This window comes from Mesoplodon mirus (genome assembly GCF_964341445.2).
Source record: "Mesoplodon mirus genome assembly, chromosome: 4".
NCBI classification, from domain to species: domain Eukaryota; kingdom Metazoa; phylum Chordata; class Mammalia; order Artiodactyla; family Ziphiidae; genus Mesoplodon; species Mesoplodon mirus.
The window spans coordinates 77,745,068-77,760,314 of NC_138979.1; the positions used below are offsets into that span (position 1 = coordinate 77,745,068).

Genomic DNA, 15,247 nt, shown 5'->3' on the forward strand with positions numbered 1-15,247 from the left:
GAGAGAACTCTTGGTGAAAGGCCGAGGCAGGACGACCGCGAGCCGAGCGAACAGGCTAGAATTCACCGTCCCCCCACCCCAGCTTAGTCTTCCCCCAGGTTTGTTTGAAAGTGTCGAGAAGCAGGGACCGACCCTCTCCCTCTCTCTCTCTCTCTCTCTCCTCAGACTATTGTTGCATCTCGCCTCTAACTGGGTTCTCTCACTCCCCCGAGCACCAACGGGAGGAGGGGGAGAGGGGTTGGGAAAAGAAATAAAGCGAGCTCAGATCAGATGGAGAAAAAAAAAAAAAAAACAGCAAGGAAAAAGAGACACTTAAAGGGAAAGAGTCGCCATGTTTAGCAGCTTTTTTTAAAGATCTCGTCAATTTCACACAGAACGCACTCGCTGGGTCCCAGCCCTCGTCTTTTGTCCAATTCAGTCGCAGCAAAGATCTTTTGTTCTAACTCAGCGTGAAAAGAAAAACTTTCTTTAAATGCAATAAACTTAAACCAAACTCAAGACTCTAAACAGATCCTCCTCCGGCCACTCTAAACATATACAAGGGGTTTTGTTTTAACCGTTTGAAAAATTTTGGGTCCTGTTTTTCTGCCTCGCAGACCCCAAGCTCACTGCTGAAACTTAGAGAGAGTGAGAGAGAGATTTCCAACGTCTAGAACACATGCTTAAAGCATAATAAAACAGGGACTGTCTTTTGCTTTGAAAATCATAAATTATAATTTAATGCCAATAATAATTTACAACAAATGGCTGTTTACAATAAACTAACACAAAACAAACAAGGAAAAGGGCCTGTGTTTTACTTATTAGAGAAACTTCACACACTCACATGGATAGCACTTGCAAGAGGAGAAAAAAAAACAACCTACAAAACCTCGATCTAGAGGTCAGCGATGTTCTGCCATAAGAACATACTTATATTTATGTATGTATATATCTACAGAAAGAAGCTGAGGGTCAGATGGAGAGCTCCGCTCAAATGCACAAATCAGACAGATTTTTCTGGTCTACATGTATTGACTGGAACTGAGTATCAAAGTTTAATACACTTTACAAAATGATCCCTTTTCTTTCACATCCCCTTACCCACCACCCCCTTTTAAAATCAAACCACGGCACGGGATAGTGGTGGGGCTGCTGCAAAGCCTCAATAGGAACAAAAATTGCAAAAGCTCCCACACACCGAGCTTCCTCCGAACCAGGAAAAGAGAAAGAGGAAAAGACTCCAAAACAAGATACTTCCAAATCCGCACACCCTGTAAAGTTTCCTTCTTTCTCTTTTTCTTTCTTTCTCTTCCTTTTCTTAATTTAGCTTTTAAGGACAAAGGATCCCAAGAGCAGTACAGACTGCATCTACACAATCTGAAATGTCAAAATGTCGACGTGTTTTTATGTACAGAACTCCAATGGAAAAGATTCCCTTGACCTGTGGTCATGCTCTCACAGAATGAACGGTACGGGGGGAGGGGGGAGGAAGGCCAACTGCAAGTTATCATATATACATTAAAAATAAACCCTTCAGCCGCTCTAAGCTATATCACTGAATTTGAAATCCTCTCAACAACCACACTAGATGAGAACCACAGAATATTTTTAAAAATCACACCTACTTAAGGAAAAACTCATTGCAAACAACTGCCTTCTATTTACAAGGCTGTGATAGCTTGCTTGAACCGTCTTCTGCGTAACTGTCAGAAATGTACAAAACAGTATTTTTTCCTGATCATAAAATAGATACTGATCTCAAGATTTCTAATACTTCTCACAATACCTTCCCTAAGCAGGCACTTAAGTGTGACAAATATAAGGGCCTTTTTTTTTTCCTGGAAAATCCATTTTTAATTAAAAGAAGGATTAGGTGAATGGGGGTGGTTTACTATATCAGTATGGCACTTCCTAAACCATAGATAAACCATTAACTTCAGCTCCCCCCCACACACACACCCAAATTAAACAGGCAAATACACTAGTCTACCTTTGAACAAACTGGCTGAGGGGAGTAAACAAATAGAGCCCCCGGCCCAGCTCAGTGAGAGCTCACAGGGGCTTCTCGAAGGAAAGACAGTGAGTGGGGACAGCCAAACAGGTTTCAGATATCAAATAATATTTTAATTTCTGAATACTTTCAATTTTCCTTGGAATATAACACACAAAGACTCGACCAAACAGTTCAGTTATTATAACTTTTACAGTATACAGAAATGTTGCACTTAAAAAAAAAACCTTCAGTTTTTTTAAAACACAAACTGTAAACTCTAAGATACTGAATCAATCACGTTACCTATAAGTGCCAACAGTGTTATTTTGTCATGCTGATTTCAATGGTATTTTTTAAAAAGGGAAAATATCAACAATTATAATACAAAGGGTTTGCAAATATACAAACAGATATAGGATTTTCATAACAATTCAAGAAGTAAGCGGGACCCAATTCAAATTACAAAAGTTCACTTTTTATTCAAAACCTCAGCATGTGTCTTGGACACATTCCTTGGCTGCCAATAAATTCCACAGTTCATTCTCTTTCTTAAAATATTTTTAAAAAGCTAGGTTTGTCATGGTATCTTTTTTTGGGGGGGGTGGGCAGGGTAGGGGAAGTTAAGTGTTGTATGTGGTTCCTCCAGTTCTCAAATTAGAGCGCTCAACTTCACCTAAAATTTTTGGTCACCACTTGTAAGTGCGTTTCCATCATCTTTGAGTTGCCTTTTAAAGTTTTATGTCTTCCTATGATATTTTCATGGACTGAGTTTTAATTCTTGCAGAACATATATTTTAAGGATACACAGTTTTTAAGAAGCCAAGATTATATCAAAACTTATTATAGAACCACAGAATAAACTGGTTTGGAACCAGAAAAGTACAAAAAAGAACAGCTAGAGGTACATAGACACAGGACAATTAATAATTTGGAAAAAAAAAGACTTACTTTCTCCATTCTGCTAATTTTCTCCCAATCTCCTTAAATGCACTTTTAGCAATATTTTTCCAAAATTTACCAAAAAAAGAAAAAGACTAATTTCCTTTTTATACAAAAATGATAAGTAGCAAGTTGTTCTGACCAACACAGGAGTTTTTTTTAATGCATTCTGTAAAAGTTCATTTGACAGTCTTTTTTTTTTGGAAATTCACAGTCCATTAAATTCTTCCCCTCTCTTCTTTTAGCAAACTTGTAACATCCTTTTATATCCTTTCTTAATAGAAGGAATTTAAGCAAACAAACCAGTCTTTTGCCTTTTCTTTCTCTCTGTTTCACTCCCCCTTCTTATCTTGATTTATTTATTTATTGAATTGCCATATACGGCCAGTTAAAACTGCTGCCGGACAGTAACATATCCCGGATGAGGGTTTCGATGGGGGTTTTACCTACCAAACGGACGAAAAACAATTGCTCTATGACTGAGGAGGAGACCGTGCGGAGGGAAGGGAGGCGAAGCAAAAGCTTTCCGAATCGCGTTGGTTGGTTGGGGTACTGGCTCCTAACGTATTCTTCCAAAGCACACTGGGACTTTTCCTGCAAGCTTTCCACATGGGCTACATCAGAGAGACCACAGGCATCTGGAAGAAAGTTTAAAAAAAAAAAAAAAAAAGAAGAAGACGAAGAATTCAGTCATCAGATTAAGAGGTCTGAAATGGGTCACATGAGGTGTGTGTACAGTGCTCTGTCAAACTGCCCCAACCGGAGTTGGAGCAAATGCCTACATACTGAAAACTGGGGTGGGGTGGGGGGTTTGGGGGGGCGGGGACCGCAAGAGATGGTCCTGGGGTATTTGCTTAAAAATAAAACACAGCTCAATGCGTTGCAGGCTTTCCCTGTCCGAGTCCTCAGGCTTGGTCACTGGGAGGCCTAAGCAAAGTGCATTGGGTAAATCTGGCCCAGGTCTGTAAACAGACAGACAAACAGATGAAACCAAAACTGCCAATGCTCCGCCCCCTCCTCCTCTGTAAAGAATAGTTTGGCTTATAATTATATAGTTGCGGGGGGGGGGGCGACAACCTGGCCCAACCCCGGGTAATGGCGCCCACGACCCAGCCTCAGATTCTCCCCAAAGAGGGCGACTCATTTTTCTCCAGTCTTTGAAACTGATTTAAGTGGCCCTTTAAAACTGATCTTGTCAGTTTAGCCTATTGAAGGGCAGCCATGCAAACTGTGATCTCTCTGTTCATTTGAGCTGTTTCTTTTCCCTCCTTTTCTTCTCTCTCCCTTTTTCTCCTACCACCACCCCCCTTATTTTTTTTTTTTAAACCCAGGTCCCTCCAAGAAGAGACCCCTCCCCGTTATCTTCAGGAAAACACTTTTCTTTTTCGGATACGTGAAAATACAATAAGTGCCTTTGAAATGAGAGGCTTCTCAGTGAAGGCGGTGCAGGTTGTGACCTGACCTTTGGGGGCTCCCCAGGCAAGACGAGGGCTAACACACGCATACTGTGAATTCTTAAAGCAGATATTCAAAAAGAGCTGCCACCACGTCCACCCCAAGAAGCAGAACACACAATCTCCTCATGTGTGGATCTAGGACTTTGCATGTATACAGAATGCATTGGTGTCTGTGATCAGGAATTAAAAGATCTGTTTGCATAGGACTCCTTCTTACAGAGGACTGCCTCAGAATCAGATAACAGGAACCTTTATCTCTTTGTGAGGTGATTTGCATTCTCCACACAGGCCTCTACATTTTGCAAATAGTAATAAATTAAACTGTTACGACAGTATCAGGCATTTCTTTCCTTGGAAGACCAAGGGTAAGTCGAAGAGCTAACAAGGATATCAAGAAATGAACCACCACCCAGATGGTCTGGGAACTTGGGCTGGGTTAGGATTTTGGGAAGGGGTGAAGGTGGCTATAGGCTAGGGGAAGATCCTGCCTATACCTCTGCATCAGGCGAATGTTCTAGTTATGACAGGTCCCCCGAGAAAAATAATCCAGATCCAAGCCTCTGCATACAGCTCTTCCTTGCCCAGACACTGTCCTTTAATTGATTACCTAAGGACTTTCAAAGGCAGAATTTGGGGTGGCAGTGGAGGCGGTGGATTTTATGTGAAGAGCAGCAATATGTAAAAGACAGTAGGTTAAGGATTCAGAACCTGCAATAGATTCAGCTAATGACTTGGGCCCCCAGAATTCCTTGGAACAGTAAGGAAGAGACTGTGGATCTTTTTGTCTGCACAGGAATTCCACAGCTCTCCTCGTGTCCTGATTACAACCTGCAAAACCTGCAGTGGGTGACTAGGTTCCAAGCCCTACCCAAGTCCAGATGTTTGTTATCCTGAACTGGGAACCCCTTCCCCTCTCAGCCGTGACAAAGGGATCAGCTGACAACTTAGAACAGGAATGTGGAAGGGGTGATTTCCACCCACCTGGGCTCTGCTGAACTCAGCCTGGAGGCAGCCAAAAGGCTCAGGTGTAGCCCAAAGTGGTAAGCCAGACACCTTCAACAATCATTTGGCCTCAAGAGTTAATTAATATTAGGTCTATTACTCACACAGGTTAAACTACCTGCAAACTAATTAGATTTCATAATGCAGTCAATGATGGTTTTATATCTCCAGCAATACTCATACCCAGCCCAAGTTGGCATACACTTTGGGTTGTTTGAAAATTGCCTTAACTGTTTGTCTGGGCAGGGGAAGCGAGAGGCCAGAGTCTTCAACCCCCTACAGGCATTCTGAAGAGTTATGATGGCCCCTTTCTTCCTCTTGCCCCTTTCTGACAGCTCTTTCCCCTCTCCTGGCAGTCTGCATTGTTTTAATAAAAATATGATTTTGAAAATTGCTGCCCTCAGGTTGGATGTGCCTGGAGCTCCAACTCCTACTGAATTAGCAGGCAAACTTTTCCCCTGCAGGGGCAAACTTTCCCCTGCAGGGATGATACCAGGACTGCTCCAGTGCCTAGAGGCATCTTCTAGAGGCTCAGCCAGGGTGACAGAGAAAGCCATGGGGTAGAAGAGATTCCACAGGCTCAGCTGGCCCAGAGGGCCTGAGCTAAGAGAAGGAACAGAAGCATGCATCCTAGTCTGGTGGGAGGGGAACAGGCCTGAGAGGCTTCCCCATGGCCTATTTTGAGAGTCTGTGTCTGAAGCATGCTTCTTGCAACCCAGCCTTCCTCTCCTCTCCCCTCTCCCCAGGACAAGCCTGGTGGGGCCCCAACAGCTATGCAAAGTTCCCATTCCAAGTTGCACAGACAGTTTGGCTTTTTAAGGGGGAGGCTGGGCTAGTTCTGGGGGCTCCGAAGAGTTTAGACCCTAACTCTGAGCTAGGAGCGCTTGGGCATGAGAGGGCAGGGCTCCTTCCTACCTGAGGTGAACAGGACTATGGCCTTGAGGCAGCTGTACTCAGCGGAGTCGACGTGCAGCGCTTTGAGCTTCTCCACTTGCTCTTGGAAGATCCGTATGTGGTCCATAAAGGCGACCACCCGGTCGGCGGACATGGGCGAGGCGTGTAGGCCGGCGGCGGCCAGTAGCGGGGCGACGTGGAGGGGCATGGAGCACTGTGCCGCGTTCAGCACGAACAGCTCGCTCCAGGTGAGGCGAAGCAGGGCCACCTGGTCGGTGATCTGCAGGTCAGGGAAGAAGGGGATGTTCCGGGCCCACTCGACGGCGCTGAAGAGCATCCGCGCGGCCAGTTCGCAAATGTTCTCGATGCCCATGATGTTGTTGGGCTGCATGCACTGGCTGCCGAAGCGCGACGTTGGGTAGGGTTCGGCGCGCAGCAGCAGAGAAATATATCCGGACAGGTACGAGTGGCAGTTGAGGGGGTCCCCGTTGGTCAGCGCAAACTGCCCGTGGGTCGGCTGGGTGGGCGGCATCCTGCCCCTCTGCACCGCTGCAGGGAGGAAAGGAGACACTCCGCAGTTAATGACCAGCTTCGTTCCCCTGCTCCCCCGGCAGGGTCTGCCCCAGCCCGACCCCCACCTGACCCAGACCCCGCGGGGCGCAGGAACAGGCAGGCCTGCCCCTCTCACCAGCGCGCTAGGGCCACAGACCTGGGAGTCGCCGGGAGCCCGGCTGCACTCCTCTCAAATCACCACCCAGGCAAGCTCTGGCGGCCAGGGCGGCACACTGGCCTCGGAGGCCCACTCCGGGCTGGGCGGCCGAGGACCCAGAATTGGCCGCTTTGCCTCGCGCTCCCCGGCACGATGGGAGGGATGGAGCATTCTGGGGGTATCTTTCTTCCTTACTGCTAAACGGCTGATATTTTTTATTGATTGGAGGAGAGGGAGCGGGAGGGGCGAGGCTGGGGGGAGGGTGAGACGCTTTTGCAAAAGACACCAAGCTGCACCCCGGACGGCCTGTGGCCACCCCGGAACCGCTTTCCCCCAACGCCGCAACCCCAGTTCCGCGGGCCACCCCCGGTGACAGACAAGCTGAGAGCCGAGGTCTGGCGGCAGCCTAATCGGTGTGCTCGGAGGAAGAGAGACGGAGGGAGAGGGCGGAGAGACAGGCCGGCCGAGGCGAGAGGAAGCCGGGGAGAGGCGGGGAGCGGGCGGCCGGCGCAGCCCGGGGAGGGCCGGGGAAAGCCGGCCAGGCTCGGGCACGAGCTGTTATCTGACGCCGGACGGGGAGAGTCGCTCTCGCAGAAACACAAAGAAGCCGCAGCGTTCGCTCGCCCCAACCCGGAGCCCGCGCCCGGCGCCGAGCGCGCCATTGGCCGAGCATGGCTTGCGGCGCTCGGCGAATTTCATATCACAAAGACCCAACTCGCGCAGAGCGAAAGCAGCCGCCCAGGGCCCCTCGCCCACCCTTCCCCTACTCCCTATCGCGCTCTCCTCCTTTCAAAAGTGAAAGGAAAAAAGAAAACAAGGGTTTTTTTTTTTTTTTTTCCAGCCGAATGTTAATCCACGGAGGGTCACATGAGTGCTGCCCGGGCGGCAGCGTTAATACGGCGAAGTGCGTAAAATTGCCATTTGTAATTTGAACCTCCTGTACAAAAGTACAATCTCAGGTTGTTGGGGGTTCTTTTTCTTTGTTTTTTTTTTTTGAGTGGGTGGGGGCTGGGGAGAGGGGTGGGGAGGAGGGACATGTGTTGAACATGCAGGAAAAACTAGGAGAGAGAAAAAAACTGAGAGGGAAGAGAGAGAAGTAAACCAGGCTTTAAAACAACAACAACAACAAACAACACCCCATCACTTGCAGAAAGGCGAACTCGAATGAACTGGCAGTCAGTGCAAAGAAAATTAAAAGAGCCCGAAGAGAGAGTAGAAGAGGAAATCAGTCGGCCAAAGCATGCGGATTTGGGGATCTGGGTTCCAATGCAGAACTTGCTTCTAGTATAAAACCCCTTTCAGCTGCAATACGAAGAGAAGAGCTTGGGGCTTCCGTGTCCTTACCCAGAGCAGGCTAGCCAAACGCACCCAGGGCCCCGGGACCCCAGGCGAGGGGGGTAGAAATGAGAGGCCGATACCTTCCCGTCTCATGCCCACTTTGAGGCACTTTTTGAGGCGGCAGTACTGGCACTGGTTGCGGTGGTGCTGGTCGATGGGACAGTTCCGGTTGGCGCGGCACGTGTAGCTCAGGTTCCTCCGCACGCTGCGCTTGAAGAAGCTCTTGCAGCCCTCGCACGTGAACTGGCCGTAGTGCTTGCCGCTCGACTTGTCCCCGCACACCACGCACTCGATGTGCTGCTGCTGCTGCTGCTTGTCGCCGGCCGGACCGCCAGGGCCGCCCTGGCCGCCGGCCGCCGTCTGGGCCGGCGTGCTGGCCGGGCCCCCTTGGCCAGGCGTCTGTGGCGTGTGCGGGGCGCCGGGCGGCGGGCCGGGCACGGGCGGCGCCTGCGAGGCCTGGCTGCCCTGAGAGCCGGGCACCTCGTCCTGGGGGTCGCGCCACGTGCTGACTACCATTGCCATATCTATGGGGGCCGCGTCCGGACTTCCTGCTCCCCTGGCTGCTGGCGGCGGCGGCTCCCGGGTCTCGGGCTCCGGCGCGCCGCCTTTTGTGTGTGCAAGGGTGCGAGAGGGCGCCCCGGGTGGCTCGGGGTCTGGTTGGTTGAGGTTGGTTAGTTTTTCCTTTTTTGTTTCTGCTTTGCAAAGTTTTGTCGATTGCTTGTCTGGCCCGGTGTGTTTGTTTTGTTTGTTTCTCTCGGCTCAGCTTTGTTGCTTTCGGGGGGCTTTCCGCCGGGAGGGGAGGGGATGGGGCCGGGGGAGAGCAAGTGGGAGCGGAACGTGGAGAGAGAGGGAGGGGAGGGAGAGCTGCAAGTCGATTGTCTGGCTTCAAGACAGAAGTAGGAGGCAAAAAAAAAAAAAAAAAAATCTCTCCAAAGATCTCCCTCGCTCTCACTCTCTCCCTCCCTCTCTCGTTCACTCTCGCTCTCAGAGCTGGTGTGCAGCCGAGGAGTTGGAGGAGGAGGAGGAAGAGGAGGAGGAGGAGGAGGAGAGGCGACTGTCCGGGGGCCAAGTCCAGGGCAGCCCACAGTCAGCCATTCAGGAAAGCCATCGAAATCAGGAGGACTAGGAGAGCAGAGGCGCCGGTCTCGGGCGCACCCAGAGAGCCAGGCAGGCCGGGGCGGAGGCCGGCGGCCCGCGGAGTGGCCGGAGCGCTGCCCGGGTCCGGGGGAATCAGCATGAAAGTGGTCCGCGTCGGGCGCTGCGCGGCGTCGTCCTGGCGCTGGGCCGCCGCCGCCGCCTGCCACAGGCGCCCGGCGCGCGCCTCGCTTGCTCCGGCCGCCGCCGCCCGCTTTCGCCGGATAGAGGCCGCTCGCCGCTCCCTGCGGGCCGCCTGGGCCGCCGCCGCCGCTGGAGCCGCCGCCGCCGCCGCCGAAGCCGCCGGGTCGGGCCCGGAGCCGCCGCGTCTAGCGCCGCCGCCGCCGCTGAAGCCGCTGCTGCCGCTGCTGCCGCCGCCGGAGCCGCTGCTGCTGCTGCTGCCGCCGCCGCCGCCTCACACACATAGGGAAAGAGTCAACTCGCCGGCGGCGGGGGAGAAATGATAAAAGAGAGAGAGGAGGGCAGATCACCACCTAGAAGCACATCCTTCGTGCGCAGAGGGGGGAGGAAAAGACGGAGAGAAAGAATGAAAGAGGGGAAAAAAGGCAGCACGGCACCCGGAGAAAGAAGACAACTCGGGGAGAGGAGGAGGAGGAGAAGAAAACATACACGCGCGCACGCACACACACACCGCGGAGAGAAAAGAACAGAGAATCAAAGTGATCAAATATGCTAAAAAGGGGGGCGCGGGAGGGAATGCGATTTATAGGCGCCGGGGCTGGCAGAAGTGGCTTCTCCGCGATCAGCTCACTGAGCTCTCTATATAGTGAACTTTGACACGACTGCTGCAACTTAGCGCACGTTGCCATGGCGACGGCGCGCCTTATAAGGCAGCAGCCGGGGTTGGCCTGGCCAGGCGCGCGCGCACCGCCCCCTCGCCGTCATTGGCCGGAGCGCGGCGGCCCCGCCATGGCGGCTGCGGGCTCAGCCTGGTCCTAGCGCGAGCGGTGTCGCGGCCCGGGCGCGGGGGCGAGGGGGGCGGGGAGGGGGCGGCTGTGCCGCCGCCACTGCCAAGTGGGGGATGGGCCCACACTGGCCCCGGGCGCGCGGCCACGGCTCTCTCCGCACCCCGCACCCGAGGTTTCCGCCCCAGAGGGGAGAAGACCGCGGCGCGCACACACAACGCCTCTTAAAGGCTCCGCGAGAGGCTTTGGATGAAATCGAGGACTTCGACTCTCGCAACTTGGCGATGCCACCAAATCCGTCGTTCGCGCACCACCCGGGACTACCAGCGCATCTTTATGCCCACAGTACCAGAGAAAGAGAAAAGTTCCCCGGTTTCTTTGCAGAGGGGTAGTGGGTGAGGATGGGAGGGTGCCTCGAGCGGAGCTTGCACGCATTTTCCAAACGAAACATTTGGTCAAATCCGGGTGATGGTAGACCCTTCCCTTAGTCTACTCTGATCACTTGCTTGGTTTGGTGGCTATTAATTTTTTTCTTCCATCCTTCCTTTCTTCCTTTTTCTTTCTTTCTTTCTTTCTTTCTTTCTTTCTTTCTTTCTTTCTCTTTCTTTCTTTCTTTCTTTCTCTGTCTTTCGTTTTTTTAGAGAAAAGGAGCCGTTCAGTGGCTGTGTTTTCTTTGTAGGGTAAACATTTCACAGGAATGTGGCCTGACATTTTAACTGCTCAAATAAAGCATCTCGGATGCTGAGAAGCAGAAATAGACTTCATCTCATTGTCATGATGCAATTAAAATCAATTTTCTTCAACTTTATCCTCTCTTGTTAGTTTCAGCTAACTCCCAAGCCCACGTCCTGCCACACACCCAGTCGTGGTGAGAGGTGAAAAGACCTTTCTGCCCGCTGATGGACAAGCGGAGGCAGCCTCCCAGCGTCCCCTGTGCATACCCTCTGTACACACATGTAAGCGCACATATATCAGATGCGCATTTGTCAATGTACACAGACAAAGGCTTCAGCGACTCTGCTTCTAGGTAATAGAACAGTTGAGTACGACTTCATTGTTCCTCAAGTTCCTTTTAAGCATTCATACAGTCATTAAAACACACCCAGAGATTCTGCCCCAAATTGGGAATAATAACAAGTACAACTCACAGGAATCACGCACAAGCCATATTCTTCCTCAAGAGATTCACTGCAATGAGAACAACTTCATCTCCTGTGCCATTCTGCTCAATGTGCTAAAATCATCAAGCCAGTTATGTCTCTGAATTCCAGGGCTTTTGGTTTTAAACATCAAACATCTAGAATTGCCCCCCAGAACACACTGTATTCCAGATCAGTAACCTGTCTGTTGGATTTTGACCAGTTAGTGGATTATGATTATTCAAAATTTATAGAACAAAACTGTGACTCCATCATACACTCTTTGCACCAAGAAAAAACTGTAGACTGGTAATCCAACCAGGTTTATGAACAATTAAGATATTTTACACAAAACACGTTGAGCTTCAGGAAACATGAACACACATAAAGAGTAAATTAATGACCATAGGAAAGCATCCTTGATAGTTTAAAAAATCGGAGTGATTAAAAAAAATAAACCATACATATAACTGACGTGTAGATTGTACTTTGCACTCAATACCCTTTACACACATGGGGAGAATACGAGGTAGGAACTAAATGAAGATGTAGGCAGATAAGCACTAGTTTATAGGGAAGGAAAGATTCTCCTTATGCTTCATTCTTGAAACCTCCTTAGCCCTCACCCTTCCTCCGCTGACATCACATATTTCACTAAAGCTGCAGGTGCTGGGATTATTTGGAAGTTGTTAAAAAAAAAAAAGAACTATAGTGGACACTGAGCTATCCTAAAACTGGTGTGTAATGAGATTGCCATAGAGCAAAGCCAGGCAGAAATTTTCAGGTTGATTAGAGACACAATATAACTTTCTCCTAAAGAGGACAAGAAGTATGGAAAAGAAATCATTTCGGAGAAGGCTGTGCTTTTTTTTTTTTTTTTTTACTCTTTTTCTTTTCAACCTCTATGATTTGAGGAATTTCCTAATACTACAAATGTCAGTAGATTAGGGGCAAACTCAGCAGAGGTGTAGGTGTAGGGCTGGGGTTGAGACAGAAAATCTAATGGGCATCCCCATCTCAATTTAATAGAAGATAAGAACAATTGATTATAAGGAAATCCTAAACTCGCCTCTTGGGTGCAGATACTTCCATGGCAAGATCACCTTTTACAAACATGCAGTAGGAAATTTTTGAGGAAGAAGAGCTTCTCCAGGACACTTTGAGATTTTTGGTATTTGAAGTACGCTCTGATGGCTTCAGATTTAAAATGAAGGATTTCCCAACCATCTCCTACAGCTCTGGATCCTGCTAGGCATACAACCACAGGGCTGCCAATAAGTCAGAGGTGTTTTATTCTGTATTTTAGGACTCATTCAGTTATGGGGGTGCTATTAAAAAGCCAAAAACAAAAAACAAAAAAAAAAGACCATTTCAATTGTAGTTAATTTATTGTACAGAAGAAGAGAGGAGACTGCAGACTGAGAAGAAAAACAAGGAGAAAATATTTTAAAATGTCTTCTTCTGAGATGCTCATATTCCTTGATTAAAACAGCTCTAAGGCTAAAAGATAAATATCAATATGTTGTTACTGGTTTTTTTTTTGTTTTTTTTTTTTTTTTTAGAAAATCCAGCCCAGTCTTTTATTGTAGATGTAAATTTATTTTAATGAGAAGAATGGCAAGCTTTAACTTGGCCGGAGAAAGTTGAAAAAACATTTGTTTTACTATAGGGGGGAAAAAAGCCACCCAGGAATATGATTTTCTTCCAGAAAGTGGCTGTAATTCTCCACAAATTAAATCATAATATGAATACAGACCCCAGCAAATGTCGAGATTAACTCTGAACTCAGTAGAAACCAGTTCTGTCCACCAGGATTCATTGAATTCCTCCTTCCCCTCAATCTAGTCCGTGTGTGTTTTTCTCTTCCACCACACTGGAGCTCCATGAATAGAGAAAGGGGCTTCCATTGTGTCTCTCTGAACTTCCAAGTCAATGCAATTTTTAACCACTGGCTTGTGGTACTTTGAAAATCACCAGGGGCTGTCAGAGTTGGGTCCTCTGAAAAATTTACAGTGCTAAATCAGAGCATATGCTGGGAGGGAAAAAATTGCTTAAGATTGGAGCAAGTACAGTATCTGTCTGCCCCCTAGTGTAAGAGTCCTCGCTGCCTAAAACGCAACTTTAAAAGAAAAGAGCTCTTAAAGGGAAACGACTTTGAGCTCACGTAGACATGGCAGAATGAAACTTCTGTACATTTTAATCTGAATAATTCTTCAGGGTTTAAAATTAACTGGCTCTGGCTTGGTTGGACCGGACTCCGATCTCGCCACCTCTGCGTTTCCTGAGTCACTGCCGGAGAGGTGATGATTTTTTTTTTTTTTCTGAACTGGGTTTATGTGCGTCCCCCTCACCCCCTCCTCTCTTTTTTCTTTCTCTGTCTCTGTCGTCTCTCTCGCTGGCTTTTTAAAAATGAAGAACCGTTCCTTGAACGTTCTGGACAGAGCACAGAATTGCTTAAGTCAGCCCGACACGGTTGTAATAGACAGCAAAAAGGTAAACGTTTGCCTGAAATCCGCACGCCAGCTCCACTACCCCGCCCGATGGTGAGTACCCTTCTCGTTGCGATTCTCCTAGCTTAACCGAGCGCTCTCCTCCCCGAGCCGCGGCCGAGGGCGCCGGGCAGAGCTTTTCTCCCTCCCTGCCTGGCTGGATGTCAGTTGCACAAGGTTGCAAAATACAGCGCAGAGGCAGATCGAACAGTAAATTCTGACGCTTAGTGCGAGCCTAGCAGCTCCTTTGCTAGAAAACCGAGTCGTCTATTGCTTGGAAAAACACGCTTATAGGACTGGTTTTTAGTTTGCTCTAGCGAAGGAAATGAGTTTGAGGAGATGGGAGGCACCGCAGTCTTTACGCTTCGGTTTAATCATATTTTGGCAGCTTCGCAATTGTATTTTCCCCTTCTCCCCGCCCCCCACCACCTCTCCTACCGCACACATGTAATAAAATATGGCAAGGCATTGAATTGACTGTCCCCCCTTCCCCGAACACCTTAAACCACAGTCCTAGGCATTTCATACACGTTAGCAATCCGATTTTTTGAAAAACCCCAAGTCATCCCCAACCCCACACAGCACAAGGAGGAAAGTGAGAAAGGAGAGAGAGAGAGAGAAAAAAATACTGTAAGTAAACATACCAAAACCATATTTGCCTTGTTCAAGGTCCCAAACCGCTTGCATCTTCCTTCTAAACTGGAATAACTCTCCTTTAGTTTGGCGGGTGAAATAAATGCTTTGTTGGCCCCCTGAAAAGATGTGTCTTTGATAATTAAAGAGAATCTCCTCCTCGGTGTTTATCTAAGCGATTGTGCAAACTGATAAAAAGTAGGCACTAGCCTGCAGGGAAAAAGAGGAAAGGTGAAGGGAGAGATCTTCCACCTCAGGGAAGTGCTTCCCCATGTATTAGGCGCTCTCAGCCTTGGAAAGCCCTGCACAGTAACTTTAGAGAGACGAGGTTTCAGGGAGCTTTGTACATAGCTGCTGAGGAATGCAAGCCTCGCCTTTAAGAAAAAAAACCCCAAACCGTAGGTAGGAGATGTCTGGAGTGATCCTTGTCTCTCATCTCATTCCTTAGAAGGAAGAGTGCGTTGTTACACCTTGTTTGGGGCTGGAAAGACGAGACTTTAAAAACACCCGTCCAATTGAAAAAAATCTCCCAACTTAATGAGTTTAGTCGGAGGCTGGAGCTAACGGCTCAGCCTCAGCAGAAAACCGCCAACAACTATAGGCGATATTGCA

General features: G+C 48.7%; 1 protein-coding gene across 4 annotated transcripts; it reads right to left on the minus strand.

Annotated features, from left to right (window-relative positions):
- Window positions 1–2,084: 2,084 nt before the first annotated feature.
- On the minus strand, window positions 2,085–14,756 carry NR2F2 (nuclear receptor subfamily 2 group F member 2). Of its 4 annotated transcripts, none has more exons than XM_082617896.1 (3): window positions 14,647–14,756; window positions 6,289–6,816; window positions 2,085–3,552 (listed from the first exon to the last, which is right to left on the minus strand). In XM_082617896.1, the coding sequence occupies exons 1-3, from the start codon at window positions 14,687–14,689 to the stop codon at window positions 3,278–3,280; spliced, it is 846 nt and encodes a 281-aa protein (XP_082474022.1). In that variant the 5' UTR covers window positions 14,690–14,756; the 3' UTR covers window positions 2,085–3,277. The 4 variants fall into 4 exon arrangements, with proteins under 4 accessions (XP_082474022.1, XP_082474021.1, XP_082474023.1 ...); XM_082617895.1 differs by lacking the exon at window positions 14,647–14,756 and adding an exon at window positions 8,395–9,534; XM_082617897.1 differs by lacking the exon at window positions 14,647–14,756 and adding an exon at window positions 8,321–8,406.
- Between the last annotated feature and the right edge of the window lie 491 nt (window positions 14,757–15,247).